Genomic DNA, 21,531 nt, shown 5'->3' with positions numbered 1-21,531 from the left:
CTATGCTGATAATTTTGTTTAGTTTTGTCAGCCAATTATATTTCTCTCTGAAAGTTTGGCTCATACCCCAATGCAATGAAGATTAATGGAACTTGATACAGTATTGAAAAATGACGTTGATAAACTGAGCTGGTGGCTGGTTGTGGAGCAATAGTGTGTTGTTGGTGTGGTGGTCTACCAGGGGCCGTGGTGATGGTACAGTCTGACCGCTGCAGGGAGAAAGGACCTGCGGTATCTCTCCGTGAGACACCGCGGGTGAATCAACCTCTCGCTGAAGGAGCTGCACAGTGCGGACAAAGTGTCCTGGAGGGGGGGGGGGACATGTTGTCCAATAGAGAGGACAGCTTGGCCATCATTCTGTCACCACCTCCACAGTGTCCAGCGGACAGAGCTGGCCTTCTTAACCAGAGTGTCCAGAGAAAGAGGGAGGGGGAGCTGATCCGGGCTGGTCCAAAACGAAATCCGGAGTGAAGCTGAACTGAGTGCGTAGAGAAACAAGCCCAACAGGATAAGGGCCGGAGTCAGGCTGGGGTAAACAGGCACCGAGCAAAAAGTTCAGTAAGTCCAATATTCACTCTCTTTTAGCTCTGCTTTTGGTCTCCACCAACTCCTGAGGGAATGATCTGATTCTTTAGCTGCAAAATTCTCCACTACTATTACTACTACTGTACAGTGGGCTTTTAGAGCTTCTTTGTTTTAGCTAAAAACAGCTGCCTGCTGCGGAGCAGGATACTTCATCAGAAGTTAGTGACCGAAACAAAGTTAAAAGACTTACAGGTGGCCAGACACCAGTCTTCAAATGAATACCAATGTTGCTCTGTGTCTGCTGTAAACGGGAAAACACGTTAGCTTTATGAACTTTATAAGGTGATTATATTGTCTGGTGTTGTTTTAAACATAATTCCATTAAATTATATTCTGGTGAGAGCAGGAACACAGAGATGGATGTCTCTAAAAGTGGAAAAACGTTTCTTTTTTAGATCCTGTGTTTGTGCTTTTATTTCTCTATAACAGGGGTGTCAAACATGCGGGAGGACTTTGCAAAGTGTAAAAATTTGTTGTTTTCATCATAAAGTGAAATACTGTTCCAGATACCCGTGACACAATGTTTTGTGCCTTTGTAGATACACTGTGATCTGTAAGTTGTAATGCAAATGATAAACTAATACTATTGTTGAAATTGCACCTTTATTTCTTAAGAAATTTCAGGTTGTTCATAAAAAAATTGGAACATTTTCAGAATGTACGTGTACTTTTTTGCACTAAAACGAAGGGGAACATTTGGAGTTGTCGTTATTTACAGGTTATTATGCTCTGATTTTACTGGTCCGGCCCACTTGAGATCAAATTGTGCTGCATGTGGCCCCTGAACTAAAATGAGTTTGACACTCCTGCTCTATAAGGACACGTAAATAGACAAAACAAAATGAAGCCAAAGGCACGTCCAAACAGAAAACAATGTGAAGCAGAGCAGAGGTGTCTTCCTCTTCCTGGATATCCCCTGGTGCCTTTTCATCTGTGATTTTACACGAACTCCATTACTATTGCAGACGGGTATCGTGCTTCTGAAACACAATCAATACTCTTCCATTAAGGTGATGAACAGTGCGTTTCCCCAACCTTCTGCAGTCAAGACAAATTCTCAGGACCCAGTGATCCAAATCAGTCTATGGGGGCATGACAGCGCTACACCCAGGCAATGAGAAGGGTGAAGAGAGTTGTTGACCGCGGAAGTTTGGCCAACTCCTTCATCCCCACTGTGGTGGACATGTCCTGTGTAAGGCATGCTCTCATTCACCTTAACAGCAGTCAACTCATACAGAGACATTCATTTCTCAAATGGAGATCGAGGGATACATTTTTATCAACTCTCTGAGGGTAAGATCTTGTCTTCGAGGTAATTTCAAACTACATTTGAATTGGGTCTGGCAGATCATCAACATCATTTTGGTTTAAAAGACTGTAATGTAGAGGTTGGTTATTTCCACCCCGTTCTGGCGTCAACAATGTGTAATGGTAACTGGCTTGGTATCTGTGGAAATGAGAAGTAAGTAACATATTTCCCCACAGTGTTAACAGAGCAGTACCAATAAACATTGGTATCGTTGTGTACCAGCCGACAGGAACGCACACTGTTCGTGTATGTATAGAAGAAATACAAAGTCACCCTTCAGGAAGCAGGAATTAGCGCACTAATTTACCAGATAGATATGCTGCGAAAAAGGCAAAGGCAGCGCCATGGTAATTTAATAAAGTCAGTGTTGTTCCAGCCATCCATTTGCCTTCAATTTATGACATGTTGTACTATAGTAAACTGAAGAGAAATGCAGAGTGGCAAAGCAATTACTGGGTGACTGACAGGCTCGCGGCCAAACATTTAGCTAACCCAACAAAGCAAATTCTGCGTTATGTTTAAAGAAAGTTCACTTTTTTTCTGTGGAATATAGAGAATGGTGAGACAGTTGGTAAAGAAGGGTGTTTACTGCTATAAAGATCCACACTGCATCATTGAATTAATTAAAGTAAAACGTTTTCACCAATTTACAAATACATGTGGGCGTGCAGCATGACAGGGTACGGTTAAAAAGCTTAAACACATATAATAATAATACTATAAAAAAGTATCTCATGGCTCATTAAAGCTGCACAAATTCTACATGAAATTGATTAGCTGTTTTGCCGTGTGAAAAAATGATTCATCACTTTGTTAATCTCAGTACGGGTTTGGTGACTGCTAATTTGAAAGTGAAGGTCTGCTTTACAAAATGGTGGTGATTAGATAATCATGTTGAACCACGGGGGAGGAGAAAAACAATCAAGAGGCCCTCAGTGAATCAAAAGTGAAAAACAGTGACAGGAGCTACAAGCCAAATAAATTACATCAAACGAAACAAAACAACTATATCTCATACCATATATTTATACTCCTATCAATTTTCCATATATATATATATATATATATATATATATATATATATATCATATCAATATCAATCATTAATATATTAAAATACATTTAGAAAGTCAAAGTTCATACATTGAACAGTAAGACCAGTCAAACAGATATGAATATTAGAGTGTTGCACATTGTACCAGAATATAAACAGTAAAAGCGACAACTAGATTTCACATGCCAATATAAACCCTAATATAAAGTGCTCTGTGAAAATGTAAAGTTCCACCAGCAATAACTGCTGCTAGTTCTCATGTTGGGTTTTTATAACTCAGTCTACATTTTGGAACTCTAAAGCATCAGGCAGAAGGTACACAATTGTATTCAGTTTGAAAGATGTGTAATGGATCATTCATTATCTTCTGTGCCTCACTAAGCGCAGACTGTTACCCTTTTATAACGTTTACCATGTTTACCATCTTAGTTCAGTTTGTTAGCATGCTAACAAAAAGTACAGTTGAAGCTAATGGGAATCTCAATTGTGTATATTGTCAACACAGTGTTGAATCTTTAGGATTCATCTTCAGGACACCGTGAATGTTTGTACAAAACCTTCGTTCAAAGAACAAATTGTACAAAATGTTTTTGCGATATTTCCAAGGTCGTGGGCTCACCAACCAACATGCTGATCAGCATTGCCCTCTCTAAAGCCACTTCACTGGCATGGCTCAAAAAGCCCATTGCAAGTACCCCGAGCCCAAGGTGACGACTATAAATGACTTGTTTTGTTAGACAAAAAAGGTAAAATTAATGTGCAAACCTTCACATTGAAGAAGCTGGAATCAGAAAGTATTTGGCATTTCTGTTTGATAAATGATTTGATTTAAACATCTCAAAAGTGTTGCCGATTATTTATCTGTCAGTCAGCTAATCGTTTCATCACTCTACCATTCTTTCTTCTTTTTTCTTTATTTTGTATTTTTTTACAGTTAATCTGAGTTATAGAAAAAAGTTATAGAACTTTGTGGACGTGTTGGAGTACTCCCTCACAACACCTGTGAACTGAACTGACAAAACCTCCAAGATCTGCCCTAAAATACTGTGTCAAAACCACTGCTCGTGCTATTTTACATTTTGCAAGACCACATGGAACAATTGACATCTGGATGAAGGATTGTCACATTAATTAATTTATCTCTGGCAAGTGTCAGATGATCTGAGTAACAATAACATCCACTCTCACTTTCTCCCCAACCTAATTAATGAAAGTGTAACGTTGTAGTGTCACACTGCAGATACGTCGTATATTATAGCCGACAGAAGCAACAGTTTGCTCGCTGTGACCATGAGTTTCAGTTCTGGTAAGGAGAAATGTTGGGAACTGGAGTCACCTTTTAAACAAAACGCAACAATGGTCCCCCAAGCGTGCGAAAAAAAGGCGACTCCAGTCTAGAAAATGTCCTTCAGCCATCCCTGACATACAGGCTCTACACAACTCCTCTGCAGTATTGTTCTTAGGGCAACGTGGACCACATACAAGGATTATAATCAACAGTTACAACCTCCACAACTGCCCTCTGCCTGCTACTGTTTGGATCACTATGAGGGGTGATTCTATTCTTGTTGTTTCCTATCTTCTTCAAACAGGACTGGTGTAGCTGATGTGATTGTGTAACTGAACAGACTTATGTAACTGGAATAAACAGCAAGCCAGCAACGAGAATCAGAAGTGTTGTGTATGTTGTGCAAACACTAAACAGGCCATTGACATATAGCTGTGTTCATTATGTAACTTAATCCTGTAACCTAGTGGCACCCGTGATGGATGCTGCGGCCCAGTGATAAAATGGCTTAGCTGCAGTAGCTGTGCCTGTAAAAGAGTCTGGTTGTCCTCATATCCACAGCCATGCTGCCCTCTTCTGATTCCACTTGATAGTGCATAAAGGATCACAGTCTTCGTTTTTTTCCATGGAATTTAGCAGGAATATTTGTCAATGATTACCTCGAGCAAGGAGGTTATGATTTTGTTTTGTTTTGTTTGTCTGCAGGATTACGGAAACACTACTGGCCTGATTTTCATGAATTTTGGTGGAAGTGTTGTAGCATGGGCCAAGGAGGAATTCATTACATTTTGGACACAAGCACTATTTTTGACTTATGGAAACAGCCTTGGCAGAGATCTGCGCTCTCCGAGTGCCCTTTTAGTTCCTTGAGATTCGGGGAACCTCCTGACCTCTCGTCTATCACCACTGTCAGGTTGACATTCCTCCTCGACCTTCACTTCGGTCTATGACAAGGTATCTTGAAAACTAACTGAAGCCAGATTTTCCTGGAATCTGCTGTGAAGATTCCTGGTTCCTAAAGTATAAATGCTAATGTTTTTAGTGACACCCCGATCTTTCAACGAACACCACCCAAAACATACTGCGCACAGTCATGGGTGTAATAGTCAATCCAGAAGTAAAGTCACTGAACGATGCTTTAAGATTATGTGTTTTACTTTGACCACTTTGTCACAGCTACTAGATTGTAATTGTCCATATTGTAAAACGATTCAGTGGAGACAGACAGCTCTAATAAATCTAATAACTAAAACATCATGTTTCCCTCATATTGTTGTAATGTAGGTTGCAATAAATATTGCACCTTGTAGGGGCCACAACCAGAGCTTTTAACATCGTTTTGTTGAATGTAGTCTGGTGTATTTACATTTAATTAGTAAACAATACCCTCTTTTGTCCACTTAGAAACACAATATCAAAACCAGAAGTGATAAAACACTTTAATCTAGCCACTGGACATTTTTCATGACATGAGATTTGGTTGCATATCCATGTTTGAAGCTGGAAATACTCTTTTTTACACCATGCCTGCTGCAGCTGGGCCTTCATAGTTCACTAGTGTTGTTAGATATGCAACCATGCTGCCCTCTTCTGACTCCACATGGTAATGTGGTCTTTGCATTGGTGCTTATGATCATTCAGTTACCAGGACACTGTAGAAGGAATCACAACTGTTTTTAGAATTGTTTAATTCAGTCCCTTATCGTTTTGCATTGTTTTGTATTGGATCTTCAAGCTTGTTTCCACCATGTTCAACTCTAGTGTGTTTGGTGAGAATTCAAAACATTCTCATAACAAAATCTCTTCATTATTTTGTGGCAGATTTATATTTATTTACTGCTAAAAGAGTGTGTGTGTGTGTGTGTGTGTGTGTGTGTGTGTGTGTGTGTGTGTGTGTGTGTGTGTGCGTGTGTGTGTGTGTGTGTGTGTGTGTGTGTGTGTGTGTGTGTGTGGGGTGATAGACTGTAGGCTGTAGTCTATATATTGTAATGTATTGTGAAAGTACAGATGTACAAAGTATTAGATTTTGACCAGTTATGCTGTCCAGTGCTGATGCGAGGGATGATTTATTTTTCCAGACATTTAATTATTTAATTTTATTGTTGAGCTATTGTTATAAAAGCTAGAGTTGTCTGTGTTGTGGGTACAGTAAGTCACAAGATCCATCGGGTGCTACTCATCAAACTGTTGATCTTAGTTAGTCAGAGTTTAGTGGCCTATGTTGTGTAAATGCTGATAAAACATGGACTATGCCTACTTTATGTGGCCTGATTACCTGATTCCGTTCAGCTGTCTGGCCTCCAGCTGGGACACTCCTGTCTCTCCCCAGCAGCCTGCGCCCTAACCACACCCCACTGCCACAATGACATATGGGGGGTAAAAATTATATCCTTCATTTTTATATTAATTTTATATTAATTTTTCATTTACGGTAATTGCCTCTCCAACCCAATCTAGCGGGAAAGTCATAACATGACACTGTAGCTGCCTTGTGTAGTTCACTGACTAACGCAAGTAGTGCAGACATAGGGCATACAAGTTCTAATGTGTCAAGTTACAGGGCAATAATATATTGTTTTCTTTCACCATGAAAGATATATATATATATTGTGTGCGCAAATTGCCTGTATACTTCCACAAATCGCACAGTATGCTATGTATTAAATTATTTATTAAATTCAGCTCTGCCTTCCTCTTCCATACACACACCTGTAACTCATGTGTGTCATGCCTTGTGCCATATAAGTGGCCGTGTCTGTATTTCACTTCAACACCCTGATGAAGGCTTTTAGCTGAAGCGTGTAGCTATCAGCCATGTAATAGGATTTTTATTATGCTCAGTCAGGATTTAAAGTGCCCAGGGTTATTTCCTTTTTCAGACACAGCTTCGCTTTAAAGCGAGACAATGCTGTTGTTGAGTTGTGGAAATGACTGGTTAATGCCTCAATTTCCCTTCATTTCCCAAGATTCTCTTAAAGGGAAACGTCTGTGTTTTTGTGTCTCAGTGACTAATAATGGGTACATACATTTTTGAAATTGGTCCATTATTGAGTGACAGCACTGCAGCCAGCAGCCGTGAGACGGGCGGCGATGTAATCACCGTCAATGTTCGTCCACTAAAAGCACTTGTTTTTCGTGAGACTTGGGTCGACACGAGCTAAAGGCAATGAATAACGATTATTTCTCTGTAGGGTCACAACACAATGTTGTCAGACAACAAACATGTCTCCCTGGGAAGTGCGGCGTGTTTACTTGTGATACAAACCAAATTATCTGACTTAGTGTAACAATAGCATAAACAGTAAAATTATACAGTCAGCAAATGGAGCAAGTGATATCAGTTACACAGCAATATTCTTAATGTAAAGTTTGCTAACTTTAGAAAACATTAGCCACCATAGCATACCAGACTAAATACTGTAAGGCTGTAGCACCAAAAATCCTGAGTATTTTGAATTGAGCAACGGTGTGTTTAATTCCTTATGAAATTAACTTTTAGTCTCTATGAAGATTCATTTTTCTTTCTAAAGCTATAGTCGCACAAACCCAAAAGTCTGGAATTACTAGAGAATTATGGGACAATTTTGATCATGTACATTTCATACTTTATATTTGCCAAGGTTGTACAATATATTTGTTCTTTATAGATTCCCTCCCCCCATACTCACACAGATATATACAAACACCAATATGTCCATACTATACTATTGGTAAGAAGTTTTAATAATTCAAATTAACCTTTAGTGCTCGCTCTTCCTTCTTATGTGACAACACACACAACACAAGGATAACTATAAATCATGCATTTGAGGTAAATGTAAAATACTCAATATTTATATAAGTTATCATATAAAATGTTTCTCATTTTGAGTGGTATGAAGGCATATTAAAAAACACATGAACACAGCAGCGTACTGATCTTTAAAATAGATTTTATTTACCATTTTGTAATTCAACAGTTTACGATATACAGCTGACAGGACTAAGACATTTCAATGGATTTTGGCCCTAAAGGTTGAAGAACAAGAACAGACATGGTTAGATAGATAGACAGATAGATATGATAGAGGATACAAAAAGAACTGTGTTCTTTTTCCCACTTGTGCTTTTTCTCTCCACTCGTCCCATTAAACCATTTATATTGGCAGAGCAACAACACAGCATTTGTCCACTGACACTTGGACAGGTTCTTCCAACCAGACCACTGAAAATAAGACATTATTTACTTGTTTTCTTTTTTTCAAAATGGAAGTGTGAATTCTTATTCTAATGTTTTTTTTTCTGTTGCTTAGACAAAAAAACAAATGATTTCTTTAAAGTGCTGAAACATAAGAGTATGCTTACATGAGCAGTAGTAAGAAATTCAAGAGGTAATGTTCTGTAATTTACAGAGAACCACAGAAACAAGGTAAAGTCAGTTTTGTTTTTTAATACAGTAGAACAGTTGTGCTGTGAATTTGTGTATAAAAATGGTCCGAAGCTTCACGTAGTTCACATTCTTCGACATCAGTGTCTTTCTGCACAGCCACTTCAGTGTAAGATGATAATAGGCAATAGCATATTAGTATGTGCAGACATGGGTCAGTTATAAACTATTTTTCAATTGTGTTTTAATTTTAATTTTAAGAAGAACTAAATTGGTCCTTCTCTTTTGGTAGCCGGATAATGGAAGTTTACTGTACCAACATGAGAAATAAATCAAAACATAATAGTAACTGGACCCTTGTCTGATACATAATTGTACTAAAATATCCACATAAAACAAAATGATGTTCCGATATTATGCATCAGAGCTGCACAAGAATGAAAAAGTGAGTTAATGGGTCCTGATGCTAATTCGATCCTGGTGGCAGAGTCATTTTGGTGTTTTGAGTTTGCTAATTTGTTTTGTAAAATTTTGTAACAACTAGACAAAAGGTTGGGGTTAAGGGCCACAGAATATTAAAGGTAAACAGTGATGTACGACTGTTGGCGCCGCACTGTGTAAAACATATCTTTAAGTTCATGTGATACGGTTTTTAAACATAGCATCGTCATGTAGCTGCAGCCGCCATCTACACCAAAGCTCACAGTAAAAACTAACCATTCTTTTGTAGTTCAAGTTTCGATCCAAAGCTTTTTGTTTGGAAATGCTTTTTAATATTAGCTGGCTTTATCTTAATGTTTCAATGAATACAACTTAAAAAACAAACAAAAAAAGTAGTGTCATTTAACATTGGATAAACAATGATTAAAATCTGAAGATAAAATATGTAGTTTTCTTTCTCTTCTTTTAGTACAAAACGTGTTTTCTTCTTCTTAAAAGATAGACTATATTATTAGCAGAATAAGACTTGGCTAGTTCTGATAGGTTAGAGGTACATTGACATCAATACTGACACTACGCCTGCTCTACATGCAGGCTCAGCAGTAAGAGCAAATCCACTACACACAGAGTACACAATACACCTGACGTCGTCTACATTACACTACGAGAAAAATGACAAATCAAAAACAAAATGAAACAATACCCGCCCACCCCCGACCCGCAAAAAAACACTTACCCGCCCTCGAAATAAAAGCAAAGATAAACACACACATACACAGTCCGATTATATATTTTTTACATTACTGTACAAAGGGAGGAAGAGTTGTGGGGGCAGCAGAGATGGTGAGGGGTTGGGGGATATAGAGAGAGATAGCATGGTAACGTGGCAGCTAAGCTTCACTTACTACAGCATGAACACACGAGACAGGCAACCACAAACAGAATATGGTCTGAGCTCCATGCTGTCCCAATATGCACTGAGAATAATAACTTCATATTTACCTGTCAGCAAATAAAACCTCATTTAGAAAGTGTAACACTCTTTAGATCAGAAATTCTACTCAGAGCAAGCAACGCAATATATTTAAATTAGTAGATGGTGAATGTCTTGTTTTATGGAGCACCTGGTTTTGTCGTAATTTAATTAATGATAAATGTAAAATACAATGTGCGGTGTGAATAGTTTTGGAATAAACTAAAACCAGAACCTAAAAACAGACTGCTAACTACTAACCAAAGCTACAATTCTCCATCTATGTGAAGATCCAGTGTACTGTACGTTTCTAGAACTTTCTTGTAAACTTTAAAACCTGGGTAGAAATGTGTGCTTGTTTCAGAATGTTCACTGTGCTTATCAAGATTAGTTCCCCTATATTTGAGGTTATGTGCTTAGAACCTCTCTCATTGTTGCTTTCTTGACATGTAACATTTTCTAGTGTCCATTGGGCTTTTTGTATTTTGTTCACAGTAACACCTCTGTTGTGCCTTTACTACTCTGAGTGTTAGCATCACCCCATCTTGTGGATTAGTGGAGCAACTGCACTGTCATGTTAAAAAATCACTCTCCTCTTCTAATGACATAATTGTGGGAAATACGGGTGAAAGAAAAGAAAGATTGTGCAGATTGAATTGTGCTTCAATTTTTCTGAAAATTGTTGACAAGCCTGATACGCATGGACATATAAGAATTACAGAAATACGATTTTTTGCTTTGTCCTTAGAGTTAGATGATTAGATTGACACCATTCTCATGTCTGTACGCTAAATATGAAGCTGGTTAGCTTAGCATAAAGTTTTGAATAAAATAAAATCAACCAACCATCACATTTGAAGCTTTCTAATTAACACATTATAACTTTTGTTTTGTTTAAGTCATACACAAAAGTCAAAACAACGATTTGCCAAATTACCGCGGAGTTACATGCCATACTATGTCTTGGTCGGGACCAGTTGCCAGGCAATCAGCAGATATTTTTGTGCGTATTAAACAAACAAGATAAAACATGTTAATTAGTTTGCGTCAGAGCTTCTGGAGGCAGATTTGATTACCTTTGCTAGCTGCTTCCCCCATCTCATCATTATGCTAAGCTAAGCTAAACAGGTGCTGTCTCCAGCTTCCTATTTACCCTAGATACATGCGAGTAATATCTCAATCTTTTCAGCTAACTCTCAGCAAGAAAGATAATAAGAGTATTATATTCCTTTAAGTCTCTCTTCATGTAAACATGCTTTATATAACATACGATTTTGTATATTTTGTATAATATGTTCCATGCTAATACTGGTATCATAGCCATCTAGTTCTCTAAACTTCTTCAATATTATTGAAGCTTTGACAGCTCACAAAGAATGAAACACTGAAACTACAATGTGAAGAAACATTACAGCCAGACCTGATACAATCCCAAGAATCCTCCCTGCCTGTGAAGCTAAAAGCATCTCACTATCACCTGAGCAGGCGTCCAACAAAGCATCTTAGGATGAAAAGACAAAGGAACGTGTGATCTGTCTAGATGACAAAAAACACACCTCTGTTCCTCTATTTGTTCCATATTTAGACCGCCATAAACCTCTGCGACCACAGAAGATGTCCTGTATGCTTTCCAATCAGAGACTTTTGGGAGACCCGACTGTGCATGCTAAAGAGACCCCTCTCTCTCCTATCACACCCTCCACAACAAAACCACAACAAATCAAGTCAAAGATGAGGAATGGTAAACATGGTTAATTATGATTCTGTAGTTTTTTTTTTTTTTTACAAAATAAACATATGCTGTCTTTATAATTATTTACTAAGTTACTTTACAATAATGAGAGGTAAGAAGGAGAATTCTACTGAGAAAACGATACTATACAGCTACATTTAAATCTACATCATTCATTTAAGATTTTTTTATTCTGTATTCTTCTGGAAACAAGCTGCATCTCTCTCTGCTCTCTGTCTCTCCAGCAGTCACAGCACAGCTTGGCTCAGAGCTTTAAAACAAATGCCTGTAAATACATTAAAGGTTCCACTGACTGTAAGAGACTGACACCATACCAGTCTTTCTGAGATATACAGTATATATGTTACCAAAAACATGTGCAGGACTCAGGTAACTCAGGTAATGTTTTTGGTAACATGCCTTAATGGGGCAGATTGCTACGACCCACGGGAGACACAGACAACGACATACCTAGCTACGTCCTCTAGCCTGGATCCTCGTTCACAGACGACATCCGAAGATGCATTTCGCTCAAAAAGAATGCCTGGAAGACTTAAGGAGAGATATCACTCCTGTATACAGAGTTGCATCTATTTTGTGTGTATGTATAGATGTTTTTCAACAGCGGGGAAAGTTAAGTGGTTTCGTTCCCTATAATCTTAACAGGCCACCTTAGTCGAGACAAGGTGTCCACAGGCAAGGAACAACAAGAAACCACAAAGTTTTACTTCGCTTGGACCCTGAGAAATGGGCACTGGGACGTCTTCCGTCAAATGGAAACAAATGCTTATGAGTGTGTACGTGTGTGTGTGAATGTGGAGGCAGAGAGTACAGCACCGTTTAAGTGAACTGATATTCCTCTGCTGAGTTTCCAAAGTTTAAGCAGCTTTAGTGGAAAAGAAGTTACAAATGGAGGAGATTTCCACAGATAATCAGCCCTAAGTGTCAGTCGCCATCTCGGGTGTTAAATATGTGTGCTCTGTGGAACTTTTTAAAGAAGAAGCAGCATAAAATAACAACAGGCTTAAGCTGAGATCAACTATGGTTGAGGTTACTGTGTGCTGTAAAATGTACATTAGTGTGAGTGTGTGGGTGTAAAAGAGTGTATCCACCTCTTTTCCCTTCCATCTTCCTGCATCATCAAACTGCAAATGGCCAGTTCAGGCACAGTTCACCCTGCTCCTCTTTATTACAGCACCACTGTATCGCTTCGCAAGTCTACGGCTGCCAAACCACCGCTGCTAGGAAGTCACTGATCCCCAAACAGACCCAGCTAACAGAATAAAGGAGAACAGTGTGTGTCTCTATGTTGCTGCATGCACAAAACAAACACGTGCAGCGTCACAATTTACTGTACCTCTAACTGCATATGAAGATGACATGTACAAGTTTTACAAAAAGTGAAAGGAAAAACAAACTGCATTATTAAATTATGTGTAACAAATTAACAACCCACCCACACACACACACTAACATACACACAAATCTTTTGGATGATGACCCAATTTTTTCCTTTTTTTTTTTTCTTCGTTTATCTAGAGACGACACACAGATAGATAGAAGAGGTTAGGATAGATATAATAAGCCCTTACAATATGTAAAGGTCTCCAGTGAATGGGATCTCCCCCACAGAGGACTGTGGGAAAGTGGGGTGAGGATGGAGGAGAACGGAGGTAAGAGAAAGAAGAAATGGTGGGGCCCAGGATGGCAGCGCCCCTGTAGTGCTGACAGAGCAGGGTGCCGTCTATGCGCTGGGGTTGGGGCTGTTGTGTGTGTTGGTGGAGCCGTTGCTTCCCTGGATGGTGAGGCTGATATCATCCTTCCTCTCAGTCTCGTCCTCCTTCAGCTCTTCCCTCAGCTCCTCCTTCAGCTCCTCCTTCTCCTTGAGGGGACGAGACTCCACAGTGTCTTCGGAGACCAGGGGGGCGTAGCAGCCTGTCCGGTGTTCCTGCAGGGCGGGGCCCCACTTTGGATCTGCCCGGCAAGCGAACTTCAACCGCTGAGATAGAAAGAGAAAGAGGTGCACATTAGGGAAACTTTAGGGGTAAGTCCAAAGAGATGTATGAGCGGGTCTGAAACAAATATTAATAAAATTAACTCGAAGCTGGAAGTACAATATTAAATATACCAGTTTACATATTTATGATGTAAATGTGACCAATAAATACCAGCTCCAAAAACATGATGAAAAATGTCAATAGTTAAAAACAATTCAACTGCTTTCAGTCTCTTTACACAAAAGATTAAAATAAATATTCTTTTTTCTATGTCTGCTATTGTGTCTGAATGTAGCGCCTAAAGAAGATCAGAATATTTGGTGATGTTCTTGCATGGTGGTCAATTTGGTTAAAAGTGTCAGATAAATAAATATAAAGTAATAATACACGCGGGATTATAGATTATAGAGTTACATCCCTCAATGTACGTTACACACATAGTGAGAAATGCCATGGAGGCAAAAGCTATTAGGAGTAAGAGCCTCAGGGGGGGGGGGGCTTTACCTCTCTGAAGGTGGCTCCTGGGGACCTTGAGATCTTGTAGAGGGCATAGATGGGTATGCAGAGCACTGAGGACATAGCCATGCAGAAGCCGACACCCAGAGACCAGTTGGGAAACGTGTAGTTATTGTAGGTGATGGGCTTGTACTGGATCACTGTGAAGATCATGATGCACTACATGGACAGAAGATAGACAGTGGATGAGTACTTCACCATTTAGAGCAGGTTTCTGAAAAAGCTGATGGAAATTACACTTGATTTTAAAATACAGAGATGACAAAATAACAAACTATACATGTTGTAATGTTTTACAACTTGCAAAACTCACACTATAGAAAGAAGGTCATTAAAACAAACATTTGCATTATGTTACACTTACATATTTGATCAATTTCACCATATTAGGTAACAAAAAAAACAATAAGATATACCAATGAAATTAGTGTTAAATCATTAAGCGTTCCCCATCCTGGTTACAATTGGCTGCTGTTAAGATCAAAGTCAAAAGTATTACTGTACAGCAGATTACACACACAGTACAGGTGAAATCACTGTAGACTAGGGGTGAAAGAAGATATCGATACACTTGAGTATCACGACATTATGTTTTGTGATACTTTATCAATTCTCAAAAACAGGGAATTTATTTTTAATGAATAGTTTACATGCAAAGATTTGTGGCAGACAGTGGTTCAGATTGCACTATAAGCAGTGCTATGATGTTGGATGTTACAGGTGATGAATGCAAATGCAGATCCCACTGTTCTGATTGCATAGAAAAGTCACTTTCTTTATACTCAAATGTTATGCATATGGTGGTGTGTTCTGTATACCATGACAGTTTTCCTAAAACATATATAAAGCCTTGCTTAAGCTGTCGCTGTATATTCAATCGTAACCCCTATATCATGATACGTATCGCCAGATTCTTGCCAATACACAGCCCTACTGTAGACAGCAGCGCAACAGAAAATCATTTCTATTTAAAAGTTGCAGATGATTATATTATTAAACACGACTGTTCCGACAGCAGTGAGTTTAGTCACAGTTCTAGCCGAGGCCCTGCAGAACAGAGCATTAATCTGTGTAGTGAAATGAAAGAGAGAACAAAAGTGGCTGAAATATGACCAGTAATCCACAACAATGAATTTCTTAGTTGACCCAGCAGCTTAGTGGACTAATACGCCTGCTTGGGAAATACCATTGATAGCAGCTGCATGTGTCCATTTCCCAGTCAGAAAGATTTGCTTTTAGAAGTTTATGTTGGAAACAAAGCCAACAGTAGCTAAACAGATTAGTGTTGACGGCAGCTCAAATGTAGGTCAGGTCCCTCACAATGTGTCAGAAACTCACACCGAACGTCCTTCAGATCGCTACATCAACGCGTGGTTGGATTCCTGCTACTGTGTTGCATTTTGATTAGAGGTTCAATCACAATGACCCAGATCAGCAGGCGTGTTGGCGTGCGTGTGTGTTCACTTACTGAGATAATAACGGGGGAGATGAATCTCCAGCACACTTTGAAGAAGAGAGGAGGAGGGAAGCCCAGCATCATCTCAACGTCTCTGAAGTAGTTCTTGTGGCCTGCGATCAAAACAAAAAGTTAAGTTTGAGCGCTCATTTCACATTTTAATGCCACACCATATATACTACACATATATAGCAGATGATGAAAGTAGAGTCAGCGTGTGGTCTCTCTAGTTCCTTAACCCTACCTTTAATGTATTTGGACTGCACATATCATCAGTCTGGGATTTTAATGTATTCCAGGAGTGATTTTGTACTTGCAAAAGCATCAAAGTCATAATTTGCTCTTCACTAAATGTAATGCCATTTTCGAACCACATGTTTTGCATACTGCGTATAATGTTTTGTTGATCAACCCATAGTTTTTGTACGAAATTAACTGTGGTATCATTCTTTGGCGCTTTGACTGGTGCTCAGTAACGCAACATTAGTTCTTCATGGTTCTTTCTCTGAATAAATAATTGATTCTCTCTTTATGGCATGCCAACATTTTTATCTGTAATATCCTCTTCAGGAAAGTTAAAGAGAAACAAACATTTATTGTAGACGCAGCTTACATCATCATCACTTTCTTTTGCATGCTCATTGCTACATTTCATATTTGAGCCTTTGTGGTGTCTATTTGTGAATGAATGCAATGACCACTGTGTGTTTTTCACATTAATATTGTATCTTACACATCTATTTTCTGGATTCCTTGGTGTTTTTCTATCTTCTGGAATGATTTTATTGCTAGGTTGTGGTAATTTCTCTGCTGTTTGCTGACCAGCAGGTGATGACGACGTTGCCATGCCATAAAGAGAAAATAAACCATTTATTCTCCACCTGCTCCCTCTTCTGACACACACAGACTGACATTTACTTTCAGACTCAATTATAGTTGTGCTGATACTATCTCTTTATGAAATCATTAATCATCTACAGAGATAAGAAAAGTAGAGCACAAAACCAGAAATAAAGATTTTCTTCTACAAATGTGAGGTTCTTGTCATAAATTCAAGTGATATACAATTAAAGAACAATGTATTTCCTCCTTACCGTAAACATACATGACGCAGATGCACATAATGCAGGAGATGATGACCAATGAGAAACTAGCAGCATAGTTGTCCATCAGTAGCAACCAATAGATTCCTGCCTGCACACAGAAAACAGAGAATAACTCAAAACTGCACCTGCATGAGAGAAAACAAGTTGTGATTTAAGAGTGTGTTTGGGACATACCTGTGTCGTCAGTGGCACTCCAAGTAAGAATCCAACTATGGCCACCGACAGTGTGACAACAGTCTTGTTCCTGATGATCCAGTCTGTACCGATCTCATCGACAATGGCCGTCACCAAAGTCTCCAGCAGACAGAACTGCAAGAACAGAGACCAAAGGTTTGTGACTTTAATTAAATGAGATTGGAGAGTTGCTTAAAGGACTTCTTACGTGACTGTTACCAGGAATCTTGACGGGTAATTGGAGATGTTTTTTTTGCACACAAGGGGGCTAATTAAATCATTTAAAAGTAAAAAAAGTCTGAAAGTTTAGGAGAAAAAAGTTCCTGTTGTGCAATAAATGTGAGTGAGTAAATGTAAAATTAACTTTAATTTAAATGCTTTACTACAGTATTTCCTGTGAGTGTCTACATATTACATTACAGTTCATTTAGCTGACGCTTTTGTCCAAAGCGACTTACAATAAGTGCAAACAATCATGAGGATACAAACTCCAAACAGCAAGACTCTTGCAAGTACATTAGCTTCAAATAAGTGAAATCATTTAAGTGCAGAACAATAGCTTCAAATAAGCCAAACAAATGTAAGAGCAGCATACAGAATACTTTCTTTTCCTTTTTTTTCAGTCTGTCTTGGCCAATATATGTATCCACTCAACAGTTTTGTAGCATAATGCATATGCAGAAAGAATATGCATTAAAGGGATAATTTTTTGAAGCAGGGTTATATGAGGTACTTATCCATAGTCAGGACAAATATAACAGCCATCGGCGATTGGCTGAGTACATTGCCAGCAGTTCTTTTCATTTTCTGGCCGATTTTTTGTCATTTTGCTAATTTAATGGTGTGCCTCCAAAGAGCGAGTGAGAGCCCTGCTCAGTGTAGAGCTGCTCCTCGGACACAGAGAGAGACAGCGGGGATGTCTAGATAATCAGGGGATCAACAAAAGGGATTACTATTCAAACTGAGGGGGAATATTAAACTAAATTTCATGGCAAGGCATCCAATAGTTGTTGAAACTAGCACTCAAATGTCAGACGTGACTTTAGATTTGGATGTAAGAACTGCACACCAAATTATGCGAAAGGCTGGATCCAATGCATGTGGTGTCAAAGACGATTTATGGATGTTGAAACGTACAATTTTATGGAAGAAAGTGCAAGTAGAAGTAATGAGGAATATGTTGCATTTGCACTGACATTAGCATATTTGTAATAGCTACACTTTTTACAGTAGGATCTGAGAAATGTCCTGTTTTTTTTGTTGAAGCACGAGTCCAGACTAGTGGAAAAGAGGAGAATATGAGGGTTAGGAAAGATACATGGAAAGGGATGCAAGAAAAAAGTAGAGGAGATGGAAAGAGTGCTACTGCATGCATATCTGCAATACAGCCAAGATAGTGGTGGTGTCAGAGATCACTGTGTTAAATTGACAGGTGCTTTGATCGCACATCTTCAAATGATAATATAGTGATGGTATGTTATGAATGAAAGCTCTGTTTAACCCCATTGTGAGGAGAGGAGGAGACCGGAGAATGATCAGAAAGAACAGGATGGATCTATAAGCTGCAACCACTAGGGGGCCCCATAGCATAGTTAGGCTACTTAGCTGCTTGGTATTTGTTCAGGATGCATTTAATTTTAAAAATGTACAACATTTTCTTACGGGAGAAGCCCGCCATCCATCATAGTCCCTCAAAATCCTGTGGGAAACACTGGTGTGGTGTACAGTTCTCCAGCCTCACCTGAGTCCCCAGTCCAAGAAGGATGAGCATGAAGAAGAAGAGCATTGACCAGAGAGGTGAGATGGGGAGCAGAGTGAGGGCTTCTGGGTAGGCCACAAAGGCCAGACCCGGGCCGTGGTCGGCCACCTCTGACACGGGGACGTTCAGGTTGTGTGCCATGAAGCCCAGGATGGAGAAAATGACGAAGCCGGCATACACGCTGGTCGCACAGTTGGTTATACTGATGATGATGCTGTCTCTATATGTAGACAAAAGAAGAAACATGTTGGGTATTAATTAAACAGAATGGGATTATTAGCTATTTGACACCTATGTATCCAGTAGTGTTGTCATTTATACTGTCAATGTTCAGAAGGAATAAGATAAAAGAAAATTGGAACAAAAGTAAAAATGCACTTAATTCAATTGTAATACCTAAACTGAAAAACAAAACCTAATGTCCTGTCATGTAGGTGAACGCATCATTCAAATTTTATCAGTGTAACGTCTCGAGGTGAATGGTGACATGTTGGTCCATGATTTAATTCATATTTCGATTGAATTAATAGCAGAGAAGAAAACACTCTGTTTGCACTATTAAAGGCTGCTAATCAGTCAGCTCCGGTCCCTTTCTTCCACTGAAGTTTGCTGCCCTTGTTCTGAGAAGCACGAGGTTGAGCTGCATGTTGCTTACTCTCCCTGACTCAGACTTGGACTTTGTTTAGACTCAACAAGGGATTTCTGTGCGGTTGCACCGAGCGTTGTGTCCTCACATTTCCTAGTTAGAGTCATCACGGAGGATGTCTTGCATGACTTTGCTGCCAGTCTCTTTCTTGGCTCCTCGCCGTCTCTCTGCACTTCTGCATGTGCACCAATTGGTGGTGTTACAAGAGTGCGCAGAGTGACTCCACAGGGACGGAGGTGCAGAACACAAGCTGATTAGGCCGCCGTACAGCTGTGTGCGCAGATAGCACAACCTCAAGCTCCTGGCAGAGGAACAAATTATATCTTCAGCCCTCTCCTCGCCCCCTCCATCCCCCTGATGCTCTCACTCCGTCAGCATGTGCGGACAAGCTCAGGAGAGTAAATTACATCTTTTCCTCTCCTTATCGCCTCCTTTCCTCCCTTTTAATCTTTCCTGTGTCTCTCGCTGGTTCTTTTGGCGTTCACAGTGCAAAAAGTCTACAAAAAGCGTATTTCTGTCCTTCCTCCCGTCCTACCTTATCTCACCTCTCTTTAGACCTGTAGCCTTGAAGTTGGCTCCTGACTATTTTACCCTCGTCGTCCTCTCACTTTATCCATCACACTCCTTCCCTGTCTCCTCCTTCTATTTCATCTCCCCTCTTCTCTTACGCCTTCTCATCTTGCTCTCACTTTGTTTCTAAAAAGCCAAAATGTTAAGTATACATGTTTGTGCACAATTTGAAAGACCTTTACCACAACTTTATCACTTTTTTCATTAGTTTTTCCCTCATTGTGAGCTGATCTATTTAAAAGGGAGACACTACAGGTGAATGGGGTTAACATTTTAACTAATAGATATCTCCAGGAAACTTCCCTAGTTGATTTCTAACATTAAGACGATAATCTTTTGTATTAAAAGTTTTCTGAAATGTAATTTTTTAAAATTATTAGAAGATTATTTATCTTATTAAATATGTGCTCATTTGCATACATTTCTGGTATAGAAACGTGAACATTGGATAAAGTCAGGTTCAAAATGTGTGCTTCATCTTGTTGACATTTTAAAGTCAGAGGTTTTTTACAGAGAACATTTTTAATATCTCCATAATCAGAAAATACTATCAACAGCCACAAAACAATAACTTCCGCCATGTTTTCAGTAATAAAATGTTCTAAAAAAAACAGGCTATGAATGATATATAAACAAACCCCTCTATCTGTATGTACATGCACAAGGTAAACATTTTAACTAATTGATTACTTACAGTAAGACAATCATTTTTTGTATTTCAAGTTTTATGAAATGTAATATTTAAATATGTAAACGAGGCATTATCTAATGCTAACTATTGGTGAATTTAGGAAGTCTTTAAAAGTAAATACACAAAGTCTAGTCTTGAAGCAAAATAATCTCAAAATTGACCAGTGCATGAAAAACAATATTTTTGTCGGTAGTGTCTTGGAAAAGCAAACAGGAATAGTTTTAAAATGAAAAAAGGCTTATGCACTTTTGAGAGTTAGATATCTGTTAAATATGAAGCCACAGTCAGCAGCCCACTATATTAATTTAACACAAATATTAGAAACAGGGGGAAAACATCTATCTGCTATCAGCTATCACATCCGTACAAATATGAGCACGGTATCAATCTCCTCATCTAACTCTCAGCAAGACAGCTAATAATCATATTCTCCATACTACTCCTTTGATTTTCTAGTCTGGAGTACAAACCTGAAACAGTTGTTGTGGAACTTGTTATAGGAAGCCATGGTAATGAGACCGCCCCATGCACAGCCCAGAGAGTAGAAGATCTGTGACGCTGCATCTCCCCACACCTACAAAAACACACCACCATACAGTCAGAAGTAGTAAAATCCAATTACTTTGCCAAGTTAATCTTTGCATCTGTTTGTCGATGTGTTTGTGTGATTACCTTCGCATCGAGGACCTTCTGCCACTGTGGAGTCAGGTAGTACTTGATGCCGTTGATGGCTCCGTCCAGGGTGATGCCACGAATGAACAGGATGGTCAAAACCAGATAGGGGAATGTGGCTGTGAAGTACACCACCTGCACCCACACACGCACACACACACACACACACACACACACACACACAGACACAGACACA

General features: G+C 39.1%; 1 protein-coding gene across 4 annotated transcripts in view; it reads right to left on the bottom strand.

The window, feature by feature from the left end:
* Positions 1-8,148: 8,148 nt before the first annotated feature.
* slc6a9 (solute carrier family 6 member 9) overlaps positions 8,149-21,531 on the bottom strand; it is a 71,956-nt gene continuing 58,573 nt past the window's right edge. For 2 of the 4 annotated variants that reach the window (XM_029453016.1, XM_029453013.1), the window contains 8 exons: positions 21,336-21,470; positions 21,134-21,237; positions 18,739-18,976; positions 16,998-17,132; positions 16,812-16,911; positions 15,730-15,830; positions 14,250-14,420; positions 8,149-13,747 (listed from right to left, as the gene is read on the bottom strand). In XM_029453016.1, coding sequence (XP_029308876.1) covers positions 13,493-13,747; positions 14,250-14,420; positions 15,730-15,830; positions 16,812-16,911; positions 16,998-17,132; positions 18,739-18,976; positions 21,134-21,237; positions 21,336-21,470 — 1,239 coding nt within the window. In that variant the 3' untranslated portion in view covers positions 8,149-13,492. The remainder of the gene's footprint in view (positions 13,748-14,249; positions 14,421-15,729; positions 15,831-16,811; positions 16,912-16,997; positions 17,133-18,738; positions 18,977-21,133; positions 21,238-21,335; positions 21,471-21,531) is intronic. The other 2 variants (XM_029453014.1, XM_029453015.1) reach the window with 1 other exon arrangement.

Source organism: Cottoperca gobio, chromosome 17, assembly GCF_900634415.1.
Source record: "Cottoperca gobio chromosome 17, fCotGob3.1, whole genome shotgun sequence".
In the NCBI taxonomy this organism is placed as follows: domain Eukaryota; kingdom Metazoa; phylum Chordata; class Actinopteri; order Perciformes; family Bovichtidae; genus Cottoperca; species Cottoperca gobio.
Note: the sequence above shows the minus strand (reverse complement) of the source record. Positions and strands in the feature narration are given on the sequence as shown.